This window comes from Gallus gallus, chromosome 4 (assembly GCF_016699485.2).
Source record: "Gallus gallus isolate bGalGal1 chromosome 4, bGalGal1.mat.broiler.GRCg7b, whole genome shotgun sequence".
Lineage (NCBI taxonomy): Eukaryota > Metazoa > Chordata > Aves > Galliformes > Phasianidae > Gallus > Gallus gallus.
The window spans coordinates 58162091-58180307 of NC_052535.1; the positions used below are offsets into that span (position 1 = coordinate 58162091).

The following is an 18217-nucleotide window of genomic DNA, read 5'->3' on the forward strand; positions in this document are numbered from 1 at the left end:
TTTAGCCATGCCAAGTTACTAACATTATCAGATACTTAAATCTCTTGGCACACTTTTGTATATGCGACTGTTTTAGAAGCCGGTAGAGCAGAAGCACAGCTGCTCTAAATAAAGAATGCAAAAGGGATGTGGGCTCCTCTGGTTGTTCCTTACACTTCTAGTGATCTCAAGAAAATCCAGCAGGGTGCAAGCCCTAAATCCTTCACTACCCTGCAGCAGCCTGCCTCAGGCCCATCTTCAGAGTACGGAGCACCTGCCAACACCAGCAATACATCTTCTGCCCCTCTAGACATAGGTAAAATCTCCAGGCACAGTCCAACAGAACAAACAAGCTGCAAGCAGCTGGGAGTAGTGAGAGAGTTACCTCAATAAAAGATGAGTGAGGATCCCAGAACGCAAGATGATTGTGAACCTGCCTTCCCCATGGCTTGCAAAACAGCAGGATCACATTCAATCTCATCTCCCAGCCACAACAGTGTTCCAGGTTATGTTCTGTATATGTCACAGGACCAATAAAACATTTGTGAAGCTAACCACTGATTTGGACACAATACAAGGTGCCCAAGTGAGACAGAGGAAACTAGCAGTTTTCATAAAGGCCATTGAGCCAACAGCTTTTTCAGGTATATTGAGATCTGAGTGCCTTTTTGAAGAATGTTACTTGATTTTTCGACTTGCTCTCAGATGTATACTTTCATCCCAGCAACAAGAGGATGCTGTCTTTCGCATGCTAGTTGGTTTAAGGTTAAAAAAAAATTCATTCCAAAGAGGCTGAGATTACAGCCATGAGAGACTGCAGAACACATATTGAGAATGAGACAGCAAATGCAAACTGCAGTGACATTTTGTTCAGTTGTTTTTTGCTTCTGCTGCCAATAAGGGGAATTTGTGTTCCTACTGTGGAAACGCTTCCTTAATTGCACATATATCTAGCTTGCTGTTTGAACACTAAAATCTATACAGAGTGTATGTACAGCTGCTGGATGTCTCTGGCCCTATTACAGCTTTGCTTTGTGCACAATGGGGAAGCAAAGCCTCAACAAGGAAACTTCCAAGGCCGTAGTGGGCTGCATGGTTCAAGTAATTGCTGATGGAAAACTTTCTTTCACAGAGCTGCAAATTCAAATAAAGATCATGGCATCATTAACTGGAAATGATGGTGCTGGCCCCCAGAAGACTCTGTGCTCCCTTTCCTGCTGCAAAGAGGGTTTTGGGACAGAGGACTCACAGCTCATGCATGTTGATTGGCATTTCTGACACCACATGCACAGCCTGGGTCCACAATTCCCAAAGTTTGGAAACAGCTTTAAACAGGTCACTTATGTGAAGACTGGTTCTTTGAGTACACCAGCGATGGGCAGATGGACAGATAGATGGAATTATAGGCTCTTCTGGATCACTAAATTCAACAAGGGAAAAGGATGTTGGGGGTGAGGGCACTCCATGAGAACAGCTCTCTTTCTGTCCTCCTTGAAGTTGCCATATGGACAACTTCTCCAATTGATTTTAAAGGTACTGAATGTTCTGTCCAGGTTGCACACATTTGTGATAGAAGACCATCAGATTTAGAAGCACCTGGATATTCTTGAGAAAAACCCAGCAAAATTTGATCAAATGACTCCTGAGTGATAGCAAAACAAATTTTGAAAACAGCTCTATTAAAATGTGGAGTCATTATCATTCTTCATGCTTAATGTGAACATTAAGTTTGAAGAAGATACTGCCACAAGAACTGACCTAGGCAAATGTTATTACTGGGCGTCTGTGAATGCTGAGGAGAACTCAAGCTCCACAAACCCCTGTCAGGGATAACACTTGCAAATCTGGCACTATGAAGTCTGTTTGCTGTAAGGAGCTAAAATCTGTTGGTGTCAAAGTAGGACTTGTACGCCTTGTAGGTGTGCAGAATAGTCTCTCCAGGATGTGGAGCTACCTTCTCTAAGGGGAGAATTCAGAATTTTTTGTGAGGCTCATCTGCCTCACAAAAAATGTTGCTAGAAACTGTCCCCTACACTGTGTATCTTCCAAATATATACCTAAGGTAAATATAAACAAACAAATATACAACCTTATAGTCAGTGTATTTCCTAGGGAAACACAAGACCAGCATGCAAGCCTGTTCTCAAGGAAGAGGCTGTAAGTTAACTCCTGCTTCTCAGAAGAGTGTTACCCACCAATAGATTGAGGTGAAGAAGAAGCAGAAATGTACAAGACCACACAGTGACAATTATGGGGAACTTTATCCTGTACATCTGAAGGACAGTCCTGCATTGCTAGATCTTATCCAATGGCTCTCCATGGCAAAATGAATGGGCAGTCCTTGGAGCAGCAGTGAGAAAGTAGAGTTCCTTTGTACCAAAGAGCTTATTCATCTTCCTGCTTCTCCCTGCTTCACAACAAACAAGGTGAGAACTGGGTATCAGGCTGCTGTATCTTCAACACTGACACATGGACATGAACCTCCTGCCTACCCTTGAAGCTCTGGGTAAATAAATCTGCTATGTGATGCAAGGCACTGCAAACGATAGTGCCATTTCCCAGCTGATCAGTATTTGTGCCCACAAACTGCTTCTCTCCCTTCTCTTAAAGCTCACTTTCTGTCTGGGAATATAAAGCACTATCTCCATAGTGTTCACCTCCATGGAAATGCATACACATGAACTCCAAATTAAGGGATAACTGCAGCAAAGCATGAGCAGTTCTTATGAAACAAAACAAACAGCAGTTGTATTAATAATCAATTAGATAGAGCAGCTACCTGATGCTGCCTACTTGGAGAAATCCCTAGCTTCCAGCTCCTTCTGCCCATGCAACAGGAGTGGAATGAATTATGTGCCACAGTCATCTTTGGTAAAAGACCTTGTTCTGACTTTTTACAGTGGGGCATTTTGCCCCTTGCCCTAATTCCTAATTATGACATGAATACCACACCATGTTTTAAACTCAGCTGAGTCACTAAACTGTACACTGCACCCTGGTCTCCAGTTAAACTCCTCTGTGAAACACTTCAATTATAATTAAAGAAGCAATTATCCCCCTGTTGAAGGTGCAGCAAATCACACATTTCTATGCAAAAGTTCATCTAGCAGCTTATGGCATATTAACCAATCTTACATCTCATTGACGCTTTGATCTATATCCTATTTCAGTGACCTAATTTGATGTGACTCTGTCTCGGACTATATTTTATCATGTGCAATATGATGCTGGCATTTTTCAAAAGAAAGTATTAAATGACCTAGGGAATTAATTGCTAATAGTTCTGTCATTAGTGTTGGAGCGCAGCAGAATGGGATCCTTCTTGGCTTCTCAGATTAAGCTTGAAAAAATGCATGCACAAAACAGAGCGAAGCAGAAATGGTTATTTGGGATGAGACCAGGAGGCTTGAGCTGCCTGAAGTCCAGCAGTTCTGAGCAGCAGCAGTTTCTGATGATAAGCAGGCCAGACTGTTTATCCCACTGTCTTGTCTCATTTCTTCCCATCAAGGCAAAGCACAGGTCAAGGAAGCACAGAGGTAGGGCAGGGTTTTTTTTCATTTTCAGTGTTTGTTTTCATTTTCTTTCTTTCTTTCTTTTCTTTCTTTTTAATAATGGTAGGAACATGTGAATTTGCCCCTTTGCTCCCCAGCTCGGTGTGGAAACCTCAGTGTGTCCATGCCTGCTCATCTTGGCCACGTACAGGAAAAGGCAAAACATCTCCTCAGGTGTTTCAGAGCCTGTAGTAAGTTCAGCTTGGTACTGGCTATAATTCTAGGACGGGGGTCACATGCTATGGAGCAGTGGCACAGATGCTGGACAGAGGTATATGGACACAGAGCAGCTGATCTGATTTTCCTAGTGACCAAGCAAACCCTCTGCTTCTTACTTCATCCCAAGTGAACAAGCAAGACGCGCTATGATTCGACCTCTACTTTGATTTGACCTAAGGCCACGAGACTGATGTATTTTAACACGCCTTCTTCTATTTTTCTTCTAAGTCGATCTTGAGGTTTCCTTTCAGTGGCTGTGATCTGAGTCTACTCTAATGCTCATCATGTCCTAGCAGGGGCTGAGGAGCTGGTAAGTGCTGTTTTAAAAGCTTTGCTGCCCATCTAGACCTTTGTCCTTCTTGCCCCATGGAACAGCTGAATGCTGCTGTGTGGTTCAGCTTTTCAATAATAATAATATCTGCTCCTGCACTGATCTGCAAGAGATTAACACAGTTAATTGAAATTAAATATGCTGAGAATTACAAGACTAAATACCCTAGCTACAAAAAAGAGAAAAGCATTTATCCCTAAGTATGATTATTCCCACTACTTTGAAATATAAAGAGAAAAACAAAATTAAGGGACAGAATTAAATCAAAAAAGGGAAGTATCAAGTGGAAGACTTGCAGACTCTGGATTCCAGCATGATGTCTCACTGAATGAGTATTTCATACAGTTTCACAGTGTAAGCCCTTCTTCCCATTTTGTTGCTAAATCCATTGACCACTTCAAAAGGAAGGAAGTTGGAAAAACAAAAAAAAAAAAAAAGAAAAAACAGAACACAGTGCCTAGAATGGGGAGAGTCCAAGGTACATGCTCACCAAAGCATTTGGAAATATTGCTAACTTGCTAATACTGCAGCAACAGTGTTACCTACTGTACTTGAAATCAAACTACTCAGTGTGCAAAAAGCCTTGGTTTGCTGCCCGCCTTCTCCCAAGTGCTTTCATAGTTACCTGTACCATCCTATCAGAAAATCCTCTGAACAAATAAAGGAAGTCATAAACATAGAATTAATTCATCTCTAAATTAAAATAATCATGTAATCCTTCAACCTACCAAGTTACCTTTCATCTTGGTATTTTTTAAAATTTATCTTACCAGCTTCACCAAGTGGCTGTAATAAAGTGTCACATTAAGGTATTCATATTCATTAGTGTTCAGGTCTTTGTACTTTTAATAGTGTTGGAAAGAATCTACAAAGAGTCTGTATTAGGCGGCTGTCCAATCTGGGTGTTTGATCTCCTCCTGACTTCAAGAGTCAGAAGAGAGAAAAAAAAATACAACATCGAGAATAGTTCTTTTCAATGTCAGATGGGGAGTATATGATTTCTGAGGCTGCCAAGTGTTAATTGGTGTCTGCCCTGACCATGGTACAAATAAGACTCGGAGCCAGTGTAGAGTCATGAGTCTCTGCCGCTGACAGAGTGAGCCAGGATACAAGTAAGGAGAAATAAGTGCAATTATTATGAGAGTAACTTGCAGAGGATCTTTTTCAGAGCTCACTTCCTTGTACTAGGAAGCAGACAAGGCTACAGAGGCATCTTTGGTTCTTTTATTTGCCTTTACAGCAGCTCAGTGGAAGGAGGACAGGTATAATTTGACTTAAGAATAGCAATTACAAGTGCTAATGGCTGATGCAGAATGTTTATAAAAGCAGAGAGAGCTTCCCTTCCACATGTCATGTTAAATCATGCCGTTCCAGGCCTGACCACCTGACTGGGGTTTTACAGACTTTCCCCTTTCCATGGGAATAACTGGGCTGATTGCTGAAATTTCAGAGGTACTTGTAACATCATGCTCAAATAAACCACTCATCATGACCAATCTCAGTTTCAGTTAATGAAGTTCTCTGGTAGTATCTGCACCACCACAACAACGTATCCTACTCCAAATACTCATCAAGCCATGAGAGAATATTGATTTGATGTAAAGATGCATCAGAAATGAAAAAAAAAAATTTAAGAAGTTGCTAAAATGTTCTTGGGGAAAGCCAAGTGACTAATATTATAGCCATCAGCAAGCTGGCTTAGCAGACCTAAATGCTCTGTACAGTTTTAGGCATTGTAAAGGATAAAGAAAACAGCCTAAGGAAAAAGGAAACAGGAGAAAACTTCTATGCTAATTGTTCCCTCAGATGTCTGCGGACACATTTCTACAAAAAATAATTAAACCTGATTAAACCTTGCATAAGATAGGGAGGTAACATTTTAAGCTTGGTCTCCTGAGAAATCAGTCATCATTGCTGAGGGACAACCACTTTGCTACTTAGACATGACAGTCTAACTTATCTTAATGCAAATTGACAACAGTTCCCTCTCCGTGTGGCAGAGGGAGACTGAGGAGAATTCAGATAGCGGAATTACCATCAGAAACAATGTGAATTTTTCACTGAACATCGACAGCAGACTTAGGACTTTGGAGCCACCCTGTGACTCAGAGACCCCCCACCTGTGAGCAACGAGTCTGGAGCCATTTTTGGCTGAAGCCACAGCTGCATGTAGGCAGGGATACCTGCTGCGGCTGGTGGGCACAGATTTTGGTGAAGAGAAAGTTTCCGCCTGCCAAGTGGGTGGAAGGCTACCCACTCTCTACTACTTAAATGTCAGGAAAAAAAAAGAAAAACCAACAAAAACCGCATAAAATCAGATAAGACCATAAAGATGAATTCTTACACAGATGCATTGCCTACTTGCCCCCACTACATGATGCTTCACCTGAACCACGGTACAACCTTGTGCACCCCGGTGCATACTCAAGTGTGTGCAAAAATGTGTGATGGAAATGAAACCTGGCAAACTAAAAATTAAAATGTCTTGGTGTGCTGGGAAGGTGCTTCTCTAAAAAACTGAAATGGCATTTTCTTTAAAAGGGAAGAGAAGAATAATAGGCTGGTATCAGTATGCCCCACCACTTATATGTTGTTTGGATGTCAGACATAACTAGAATTTTTGAAAGGGAAAAAAAACCTGAAACCACACCACCTGTAGCTCTGCCCAGCAAGACATCGTAATTGCCTCCAAAGTCATTAATCAGCTCCCGATCAATCTTATCTACCAACAGCAGGCAGCCAGCTCTCCATTGCCACCCATTCATCATGCTAAGCCCTTATTCCCTGCTCCATTAGCCACAGATGAGGCCCCAGTTAGGACATCCAAGTACCAGCTGCTGGGACAAAACACCGCTGCTGCTCACCTCAGCTACTGGAATGCCTTCAGGAGGACGGCACTGGAGCAGGACCTCTTGCTCCAGGGACACTTCTTTCCCCAGGGGCTCCTGCTCAAAAGTCTTTCTGAGATCTGGGGAGAGAGAAGAAGAATTAATAGTATTAATAAATTAATAGTATTTATAACTGCTCGCTTATTTCACGTTTCCTTGCTGTACCACCCAATAAGGGAAAAGTCTTTAAACAGAGAAAATAGAATATCTGCTCCCTGGAAAGTGGACCACTTAAAAAAAGACTGAGGCATGTTTTCACTTCATTGAAGCATGAAGTGGTCAAAGGTTTCATAGTAGATTTATTATTTATGTTGTGGTAGTACACATGAACCCAGTCAGGAACCAAGGCCTCACTGTGAAAGGTCACACCCAGACATGGAACTCAAGGAGAAAGAAATTCTTTCTTTGGATAATTTATGTTTGCTAAGAGATGCTGGGAAATACTGAAGAAAGTTGAAGGAAATTATATAAGCCTGTAAAACTAAAACACATAAGCTGAGTTTCCTAAACTTCTGGTTTAAAGTGTTTGTGCTGCCATTTTTAAACATTAATTTTACAAGTTTAGCTCATCTGTCTTTACTATCTCACTATTCCTGTAGTACTAGATAACAACAGTTGTGACGTGGAGTCAAACCACACTTGGATCTGTGCACAGTAACACAGAAACCTCAAAGGCAGAGGGGCATCAAATGTGTCTCCTAAGTATGGAACTGTTTATTGTACTGGGCAGCTGCATACTTTGACTTTTGTAGACTTCTGTAACATATTTGCGCTGGTGTTAAAAAGGACTTGAGAATTTCCCTTCTTACTACCATGTCGATATTTCCATCATGCACTGGCATCCTCTGTGTTGTACCAGGGGCGATGGGGTTTTGGAGAAGTGAGTCTTCAGCCCCAGTGGCAGCTGGGGACATTTCTCCCTGCTGTTGGCTCCTGCTGCAGGTAGACACAGGGCCACGCTGGAAGCCGTGGCAGAGAGCTGATCTATCTTTGAAAGAACACCTTTCAAAAAAAAGGGATTTTTAAATTTTTGTTCTGAAGTCAGAAAAGTTCCCTATGCCAGTTCATGGCAAGGTTGTGCAAACATTTGTCTCATGCTAGAAATAAACCGTATGGGAACAATTTAAAAGCCAAATATTTTGAAGCTATAACCTGCGGCTGTTCTGGAAAACATATCACTGAAGTGAACCACTTTACAAATAGACCATCCAAAGTGCTATTTTTCATCTAGAATTGGTAGTTTTGTCAGACAACACATCAACCTTCACATGGTTGTGTGTGTTGGCATCCTTATTACACTAGAGTTACTCCAGCCCAGCAAGGCTACCTCGTGAGACTGACCAAAGCAAGACAACCAGCAAGAGCAGTTCTGTCCATGATGCCTGTGGAGCTCCCACTGTGTTGCCAGCCCCAGCAACACCAGCTCCAGGCTACCCTCTGACAGGCTACCCAGGGGGCATACTAGCTGTACAGCTCAATTTGAGTAAATTTTTTTTTGGGGGGGGGGGGGGAAGAAGATTGAGAGGGGGTCTGATTAATTTGATATAGATACCTGAAGGAAGATGGGAGGCTAACAGATAAGGCCAGGCTCTTCTTGGTGGTGTGTCGTGATAGGGCTAGGAGTAATTGCCTAAAACTTGAACACAGAAAGTTCCGTACTAATATATGGAAGGACTTCTTTACAATAAGGGTGATAGAGAACTGGAACAGGTTGCCCAGAAAGGTTGTGGAGTTTCCTTCTATGGAGATATTCAAGACCCATCTGGATGCCTACCTGTGCGACCTGTTATAGGGAACCAGCTCTGACAGGGGGCTTGGACTTGATGATCAATTGAGGTCTCTTCCAACCCCTGCAATTCTGTGATTCTGTGAAACCAAACCTCCTAAGTCCCCTCTCTGTAGATGGGAGCCATTCCAAGCACAAACTCTTGACATTTAGCTTGCTGTACTGCTGCAAGTTAAGTGCACAGATAAGCAACTCTTTCAGGAGCTGGTGGGTTTCTTGGAACACAACACCCTTCCTTTAGGTCAGGCTCCTCATACATCTCATAGGCTTAATGGATGTCCTGGGCACACATAATGTTGTGTTAAATGCAGTTTGATTTATATGAAAGAATATCTTGGGCTATACTGCAAGCAGCACCTTTAAGATCGTATCACTGTTAATTCCATGGATATCTCCAAAGGAATTCTCTCTTCTCCAAAGTGGAAGAAAGAAGAAGTGCCTTAGTGTACTTAATGTACATGTGCATGAATGAATATGTGCATGGTAGGAAAATTATAACAGATGTGCTCAAATATCACAGCTGAGGATAAATAAGAAAGTTACAGTGCTGGTAAGAGAAGCATGTAATACTAATATTATGCATTAATAATAGCATTCATGTGTTCCGATGTGGAGAGATGGATACAGTAGAGCCAGATTAGATAGACAAGAATCTGAGGCTTTTTCTTGGCATGCTGATTTATTGTCATCCCTGCCTTCCCAAAACATTCATAGAGCTCGGAAGTTCTCAGCAGCCTCATGCATGCAAAGCAATCACCTCACTCACAAAACGCTCCCGCCTAAAAATCCTCAGTTTTAGTGCATACAAAAGTAAACAGCATTAAGTCTAGAAATGTGTAATAACAGTAAAAAACAAACAAAAAAAACCCCCCATCCACTTTACCCTCTTTATTATCAACAGCTGGAAGTGCTGGGTGTGCAGGGCTTGTTTTCCCTGTGAAGCTCTCCAGCGTGGATATGGGAGGTGCAGTGAATCCTGTGGGAAGGGCCCCTCCCAGCTCCCCTCCCACCCCGCTTATTGGTGCCACTGGATTACAGCGGGTCAGTGAGTCACAAACTAAAAATACACTAAGTAGGTGCCTTGACATAATAGACAGTAATGTTCTCAAAGGAGCCATTAGATGCTGTTGAGTAAATGATACTCATTTGAAAAAATAAAAAGAAAAAAAAAAGAAAAAAAGTACATATTTGTGTATTTAGAAGACTGGAAGCTTTTATACCCTATTCTTTTGGCTCCCTCCCACGTGTTTACAGCTTAACCCATATAGAACTACCTACCACCTTTCGCTGCAGCTGTGCCACCTACCAACAGCTACAGACAGCAGTTGTACAGGGCAGCTTCTACCTCACCAGGCATATGGTTCACTGATTGCAAAAGACAATCATGGTAATAAGGTGAGCTCTAAATTACGAAGAAGCGGAAGGCTTAGGAGAACAATTTCCTCACCTTCTGTGCTATCGTGAAACACTTCACTGGGTTAGCACTGCGTTTTGCACTGATTCCTATTTTTTGTGGCCCTTGCAGTATGACTTTTTTTTTTTTTTTTTTTTTGGAGATAACAAAGATTTCTAATTCTAACTAATTCTTCAATCTGCAGCTTCCTTTTCCATTTAATGGTTACAGTCCTCATGACAACTTCACACTGCCGACCAGGAGTGGGTGAGTGTGCTAATGTAACGAGGGACTTTGGATCACTTCCAAACAAAGCTTTCTCAAAGACATTTGTTGTTTTTCTGAAGTGTCATACGTGTTACAATTGCTTGCAAGCAGAAGGAATACATTTTCTCACAGAATGGTAAAAGACAAGTAAATACATCCAATTTTTTAAAGCTAGTTTTCAAAATCTTCAGAAAATATGCCTGAAAAAAAACCAAAACAATAAAACACTTGATCTATTCTAAGTCAGGACCTCCTTGTGAAGAGGCAGTGTGAATTATTAAAGCTTTAGGTCATCAGCAGCCATGTAAATGTGATGCTGAGAGAGCCTCTCTTCCCTCACTCTCAATACGGAGAGACACAAGGAAGGCAGCTGCACTTTCTCTCCATTATTATTTTAGTAATGTTGAATAATCCCTGACTGAGTTAGCAATACTCTCCCCATTACACAGGTAGTACTGCTGCCACAACTCATCTCTTCAGAGCAGCTCAAGCCCTGCTGGGAAGTGATGCTGAAAGGTCCCCCTCATTCTGCCAGTGGCTCCTTCACATGTGCCACTCTGCCACCAGGCTTAGGAGTCAACACAGCACAACACATTTCCCCTGTCTCTCATACCCCTTCAAGGATGTCTTCATAAAAAGAAACCATGGAGGAGAATTAAGATTCTGGCCCATCACCTTGAGCCAAGCTATTTTCTTTACTAATACAGAGTCTTAGTAAATTCAGAGGGAGCTCTTGTGGCATATATTGTAGCACATTTACAGCATACTTAAGATGAGACTTTCCTCCAAGACTCCTGAAATACTTCTGCACAAGCCTATCTGTTAAGGACAGATGGCTGCATTCAGAACTGCATTGAAATGAGAGAATTTCCACAAGCATAAAACTGAAATAGTGTAATGGGAAATCAAAACTCAGTGTACACCATATTGTTAGCTTTATTTCTGAATTTCTATGCTTTCTGGGGGGATGAGCATTAGAGCTTAATTTTGATGCACTGTTAAATTCCCTTCAAGTTCAATGCATTTTTAGCTTAGAGAACTCTCAAAAGTAGCATTTTCACCTGCTAAAGGTAATAGTTTCTATATAAACTCACAGTATTTCCTCACTTCCTTTAGTAGCTGCCATCTTCCAAGAAAGAGCAAAGAACGGCCCTAGTCTTCTTTTTAATCAAATCTATTTTATCTCCTTACTGTTGCTCTGTTTTTTGCTGTGACAGGTGGGTGGGTAAAACTTTAAGGATATCTTTTATCATTTCTGAGAAACGTGAGAAGAGGCAGACCAGATGCCTTAAAGGCGGTTCTAATGTAAGGGTAACTAATGAATGAGAATGAAAAACGGACACTTGTCAGCTAGGAATTAGATGTAAACCATAAACGAACTGAACAATGCAGCATTACTGTCAGGGAAAGATGGATTTCTGCCCTTGGTAGACCTTAAAGATACTTTTTCCTGTGCTCCTTATAGTAACTCCAACTTCAACTTTCCTTCTATGTAAATATTTTAAAATTAAATGGGGAAAAAAAAAAGCAATCTTTAAGAAAACAAATTGAAAAGTCACGTTTTTTTTTTATCCAACTTTCACATTAGCTATGGCTACTGAGGGAAGTATATTTGATGTATGTCTTCAGAGAAATAAGTTCTTAAGAATTTGAAAAAACCTTCACGAGGAGTACATATATATGGCAGCTTGCTTTATAGCAAATGTAGCATGTGCAGACATACATAAAAAGCCAAATATATCTTATGCAAAAAATGCAATTAAAACACTAGAAAAGAGAGAATATGGCATGACACTTCTAAGCCATTATTAGTATACTAATAGTTAGGCAAGTTCTCTTAATCAAGTCTACCTCCTATTGATGAGAGTATTCTCAAGTGGCCAGATTTGATGCTGTTTTAATTTTAGTTAGCTTAATATGAAATACTTCATCAGAAAAATAACTGTGGAGAAAGAGTGTGAAAATGTCAATGATGTTTTAAGAAATGAAAGAGGATCCACATGCGTATGAAGACACATCTCACTGCATTTATTTCCCAAACTTAGATAACTGATCCTGAGTTGGAGCAACCTGAGTAATACTGTAAAACTGGCCTGTTCCTCTTTCATCACTTTCCACTGCACTGGTGAAACTGAGAAATACCTTTGCCTCGCAAAAAAAAGGTGTTAGAGACCAAGCTGAAATTTCAAATATAAGAAATCATGCACTATCAGACATAGTTTGGCCTCTCAGTTCACAGTTCTTTTCTTTCACTTTATCCTGTGTGGTTCCAGCTCTCTGTTGTTAATTAGATCAAAGTAGGACACTGGAGCTTTCCCAGTTCACAAAACATGGTTAGAGATGAGCTGGCCAGGAGCAGCCCAGGGAGCGAGTCTCAAGCTGTCATCCCCTGTGACCAAAAAGCCATCTCAGCTCTCACAGTCCAGCAGCTGATGGAGACAGAGGAGACTTCTTGCAAAAGCACTATATCTTTTGAGGGTGCAGGCTGACTTGAAGTACTGAACAAAGTGATGTGTACCCCTTACCTGCTGGTCTACCACCTGGAAGATGGTTTGCTGGAGCCCAGGGCCTGCTCTTTTCATGTACTCATTGTGTCTTCACAGCCTGAGCAAACGAAACGTTCACATTTGTCCTACCCTCATTCTGCTGATAGCATTTTGAGACAGATGAGGAAAAGCTTACCCTTGGCAATTCCTTGGAGATTCACCCGCCCCCTGCATGGTTCTGAAGAACCATTTGTCCCACTCCTCCCTCTTCAACTCTAAGCTAGCTTAGCCAGGTGCTGGTGGGATAGAGCTCCCTTTTGCAACAACAGCTTCCATGTGGGCTAAGTCTGTAGTAAAGGGCCTATACAAGACATTTTGTATTGGTAAAACTGTAAAAAATACAAGCAAGCCCACTTCATGAAGAATTCACTGAGCAGATGGGTTTTCAGCATGAATTGATCACACCATTCCCCTCCCCTTATATTTTTACTTCATAGCAAGATATTTCTTGTTTTTCTTTGTAAGCTTAACCTGCAAACTAACTTATACACTTAATTCTTTTCATTATTTTATTTGTTGATTAAAGATAGGATCTAAATCTCATTTCTCAAATAAATCTAAATGTAAAATTGAAATGGCTTAGCCTCAACAGGCTCTAGATGGCAGATTAACTAAATGCATTGAAGATAGGCATTAGAAACGCCAGGTGCACATTGCAATTTATATGTAGAATTGAATTTATAGCACACTGAAACAGGAAAACAGCAAACAATTTATATAAACATGGCATTCTGTTGTTGTTGCCCTTCTGATACGCTACTCTGACTCACAGAGCTATCTTCTCACTACCAAAACATGCACAAACTTTTGTTAACTTCTGACTGCATCTCTGTTTCACCATCAGGCACTAAACAGACTCCAATGAAAGATGATTATTTTTTAAGCATGTCAATATAGGCAGGATATTCTCAAGGTTCCTAGCAGGGGATTAAATCCATACAGATTCATTAAAGGCATTTCTTTTTCATTTAAAGCAATGTTAACGTTGAAGTGAACGTCCATATTAATTTATAAAGCTGTAAATCCTTACTATAAAACAATGTGATTTGTATTTATTGTGTTTGGTACTGCTTATTTATGTGTATTTATTACTGCTGCAATTGCATGCTGAAGTCTGAGAACTGGTTGTGCCTATTAATATGGGAAGCAGAACACAAACATGTCTATGAGGAGAGAAAGAAGAGTATCAAGTGTGTTAAATGCTCGGTTAACTCCATGCTGCCCTTCCTGTGATCTGCCGTTGTCTCTTCAGCAATCTCGGCTCCAGATCATGCCATGCAGTAATCCCCTTATTAACTGTAAGCAGCAGATATTGATTAGGAGCAACTGTAATGGTGCTCAAGGAAGAAATCAAGGTCCCACCTCTGCTAACTCTTATATACGCTTATCAAAGTGCAAAAAATGTTCTTTTTTCTTGCTTTTAGTAGCACACATCCTGAGCATGCCTTCCTCTTAAAACTGCCAAGTGTTATCCTTCCCGCCTCTCTCTCCACCAAAATTTATACCTACTGCAATATACTTTGGTGGCACAAATGCTTTGGTGGCTACAGGCGTGTGCCCTCACAGCACTGCCCGGATTACATGTGTGAAGGCAGGAAGAAGAAAGATACTGCAGCCCCAATACTAAGAGATGAGATAACGGAGTGTCAGTAATGAATCTATGATTTCTTTCATATCTGTTACTTTTATGACTGCATGCCCTTGTAAGTGGAGATAAACCGTCAGGTAAACCAGTCTACTTTTCGATACCGCATTTATCTTATCAGTATACAGCATCTGACATGAATCTATTAGTTACATTCCTTTGAAAAAATGTCTGGGGAGAAAAAGGCTTTTAGATTAGCACACAGGAAACGAAGATTAAATTATACAAAAGATTAACAAGCGCAGCTCCTTACTACATCAGGGATTTTTTAAATGAAAAATAAGATTCTTTCTTTGTGTCTTTCTTTCCTTTCTCTTCTTTTCTGATTTAAGGTAAAAAGTAACAACAGAAAAGGAAAGAATAACCAGTTGCATTAGACTAAAAAAGATTATTCAACTGAAATGATAGTGAAAGCCAATATTTTCTTACAAGTTTTCACCAAACTGAAAACATGACAGCAGCTCACATTCTCACTATATTTTCTCAGGGACTGGCTGGGTTAACATTATGAAGTCAGTGAGGCTACACCAACCCAGAACCAGAGGAAATGAAAAGTGAGGCTGCTTTCTGCACATGGGCTCAAAGCAATTTGTCTTATCCACCCCGTTATTATCTGATCTAAAAATTAGGTCAAATCCGGTGGCTATTGTTTAGTCTTTATCAGATGCATTTCCTGGTGGGTTTAATTCTAGTCTTGCTCACAAATGCTCAGGCCTCATTCATCCTTTTAACAGGAATTGTCTCTGTTAGGTCTTAGTTGTTCAATGACATCTGCCTTGTTACATAACAGTCACATTAAAACTTTATACTGGGCTTGATGTTTTTCAGCCAAAGAAAAAGGCACCTCAAATCCTCCCTTCCTCTGTCCGTGAAAGTAACTGAAAAAAAAAAAAACCATAATCAGAAAAACTGTATCAAAACCTATTAGCAACTCCAACACACCTGGCAGGATGTGCCTGAAGTAAATAAGAAATGTGTGAACAAGTAGGAAATGCATTTTAGCACTTTCACAGACCACTGTCCCAGACAACGATATTATATTTTTCCAGCTCCACTAAGATGTACATTGAGAGCCCCCACTCTGCTGTTTACTGTGCTATCAAGAATGAGAGAGTGAAAATGAATCCCAGCATATCTGCTGGTTCAAGAGGACAAAAGGCTCAGCTCTGCTCTCATGGGAAGTCTAATGCCTCGGGAAGATCAATTCCATGGCATACAAAAGAAGCTGAAAATAATGATGTTTCTATCACCTACTGTTTCTCCTTGTTTTCAGAAAAAGACAGCCCAGAAGGGAGTGGCTTCCTACCCTACACGAACGCTTAGAGGAGCCAGGATGTTGGCTTCAGACTGAGATTTTTCCTGTTTATATTGCTAGCATGTGCAGCCTTTAAAATGTAGCAGCATCTTCCCTTCATATTAATAGATTACTCCATTCCTGAATAACTGAAGCTCTTTCTTGGCCAGGGCGATGCTGCAATTGATTTTCATAGAGAACTTTCATTGACTGGGTTGTTATGTACTTTCTGACACATGCCTGACCCTGCATTAAACAAATACAAGCCACTTTTCCAGGATGCGCATTTTTCACACTTTCGAATCACTTTCCAGTTAATTCTATTACACGCTCAGTGAACAGATAAGTTGAATGCTATTTTTTTGTTTGTTTGTTTTAACGGAGTGTAGCTCCAGTCCTTGAGATGACACTGTAATTCCAGAATAAGACCAGTGATTATAAGGGAGAAAAGAGAGAAAGAGAAGGTGAAGGAATAGAGGGAGAATGGCAGAATATATATATTTTTTATAATGTGATAGGAATGGCAAGTTATGCTGCAGTTGCAGCTGTTGAGATGACACTATCAGGTTCGGGTATTAAAATATGCCATAATTTAACTTAAGCAGACATTTTGCACGCTCCATTCACTTCACTGATACCGACAGGTAACAGTGCTCCCTTCTGTATGAATTAAAAATGAAAATTGCATTGGTGCCATAAGCATGCAACTACAAATACAGGTAGAACTGGACATTTCTGCTTCTCCTAAATCTTGGATGTCCTTGGTCTTCCAGATTCATAAATACTGCACAGAGCCTCCCTTATATCCCAGTTTCATGGCACACTGTGTAGACATCAGAAGACTTTTCAGCTATATTTAAAGTTTAGGTAGGAAACAACCATTATACTGACAGTCCAGATTTGATCCTCTGAAATCAAGACTGTGAGTACTGATAAACACAGGTACAGCATAGTTCACTGTTTAAAACAGTAATCTTGCATACAAAATGACATCACAGAGGGAGGCATATAGCCTTCATCATATGTTTGAGTTTCTAAAAGAGTGGTTCTGAGTTACCTGAGAAATTTCTAGAAATCTGTGAAATTGGAAACAGACAATTCTGCAGAGAATGTGTCTCTACAGTTGTTTGAAAACCTGCAGTCTGACAGCCTAACACTTCAATTCCTAGTCCCAAGGAGTGAAGGTGACTTGGGTAAATCAAAACTGTTGAAGAATCCCAAGCTCGGGAACAAATGACAAAATCCACACTAAAATACAATGCCATGTTTGAGTGACAAGCATGTAATACTCCCTGGAATTTCTTTAATTAGCCTGTTCTAAAAGAAACCCCAATACACTACAAAAATCACTAAACTGATTGTTCTTCTCTCTCCACAATACAGTAAAAAAAAAAAAAAAAGCAAACTCCGCATTCCTAGTGTTTTCAATAAAAATTTGTACACCAGGGAAGAAATGTCAACTGATGTAAAAAGAAAAAACTTATGTATGTGTACAAAGATTATGTTATATATAAAAATTTAGTGCATAGGTGTGACAGTGCACGGAAGTTCCTTAACCATGAAGTGATGTATTTTTGGACTTTCTAACTGCATTAATACAGTGGTCATTTGTCACAGGCTAACGGATGGACTTAATGAGTTAATACAGAGCTCATAATCTAAAAAACCTGTTTAAACATTGCTAAGCCTCCCTGACGTGCTGACTATTTGGAAGAAAAAAAAAATGGAATGCCTTTTTTGTTTCAGTACGGAAAAAGAAAATAACCAAAGTCTTGAAAAGTTTTCTAGCATAAGGAAACATTATATACATATTTAATGGCAATTCTAATCTTTTAGGGTGACTGTGTGCAATATTTTTCATTTCCTTTAACTCTGAAGAAATTCTCCCCTGAGGCTAGTCTTGTGCTCAAAGGTGGAAGTCCTCTATTTCCAGTAAGTTACTTGGAGTAAAAGCACTTGAAAAATATGTATTTGAGAACTTTCACAAGAACAAAACAAGAATAAAGCTCTAAATGAAGAGCTTAAAAAAAAAAAAGACTCATCCTACCAGTCCTTCCTCTAATGTGTCTGTGAAAAGCTTTATTTGGCTGGAAGATTTCTCTTTTTTCATTATAAATTGTTAAGGTTGGTGAAGGAAATATAAGTATGTTGGAAACTCAGCTCTTAATGACCTTTTCTCACAAAACGTATTTTGGTTGAGATGAAAACTGTGGAAGAGATACAATTCTGGGTGAAATATTTTGTTCCCATTATATAAAACAGGATTTGATAGTGTGAAAGGAAAACAGGAGTCCCAAGTGTGGCTACTCTATTACAAA

At 40.2% G+C, this 18217-nt stretch overlaps 1 protein-coding gene across 3 annotated transcripts in view; it reads right to left on the reverse strand.

Moving 5' to 3' along the window:
• The window catches only part of UNC5C (unc-5 netrin receptor C), a 245191-nt gene that overhangs the window by 50157 nt on the left and 176817 nt on the right, over window positions 1–18217 (reverse strand). For 2 of the 3 annotated variants that reach the window (NM_204451.2, NM_001397462.1), the window contains exon 4: window positions 6945–7048. In NM_204451.2, the coding sequence (NP_989782.2) occupies window positions 6945–7048 (104 nt within the window). Of the gene's footprint in view, window positions 1–6944; window positions 7049–9637; window positions 11917–18217 lie in introns of those variants that run through there. The other variant, XM_046939857.1, reaches the window with a different exon arrangement.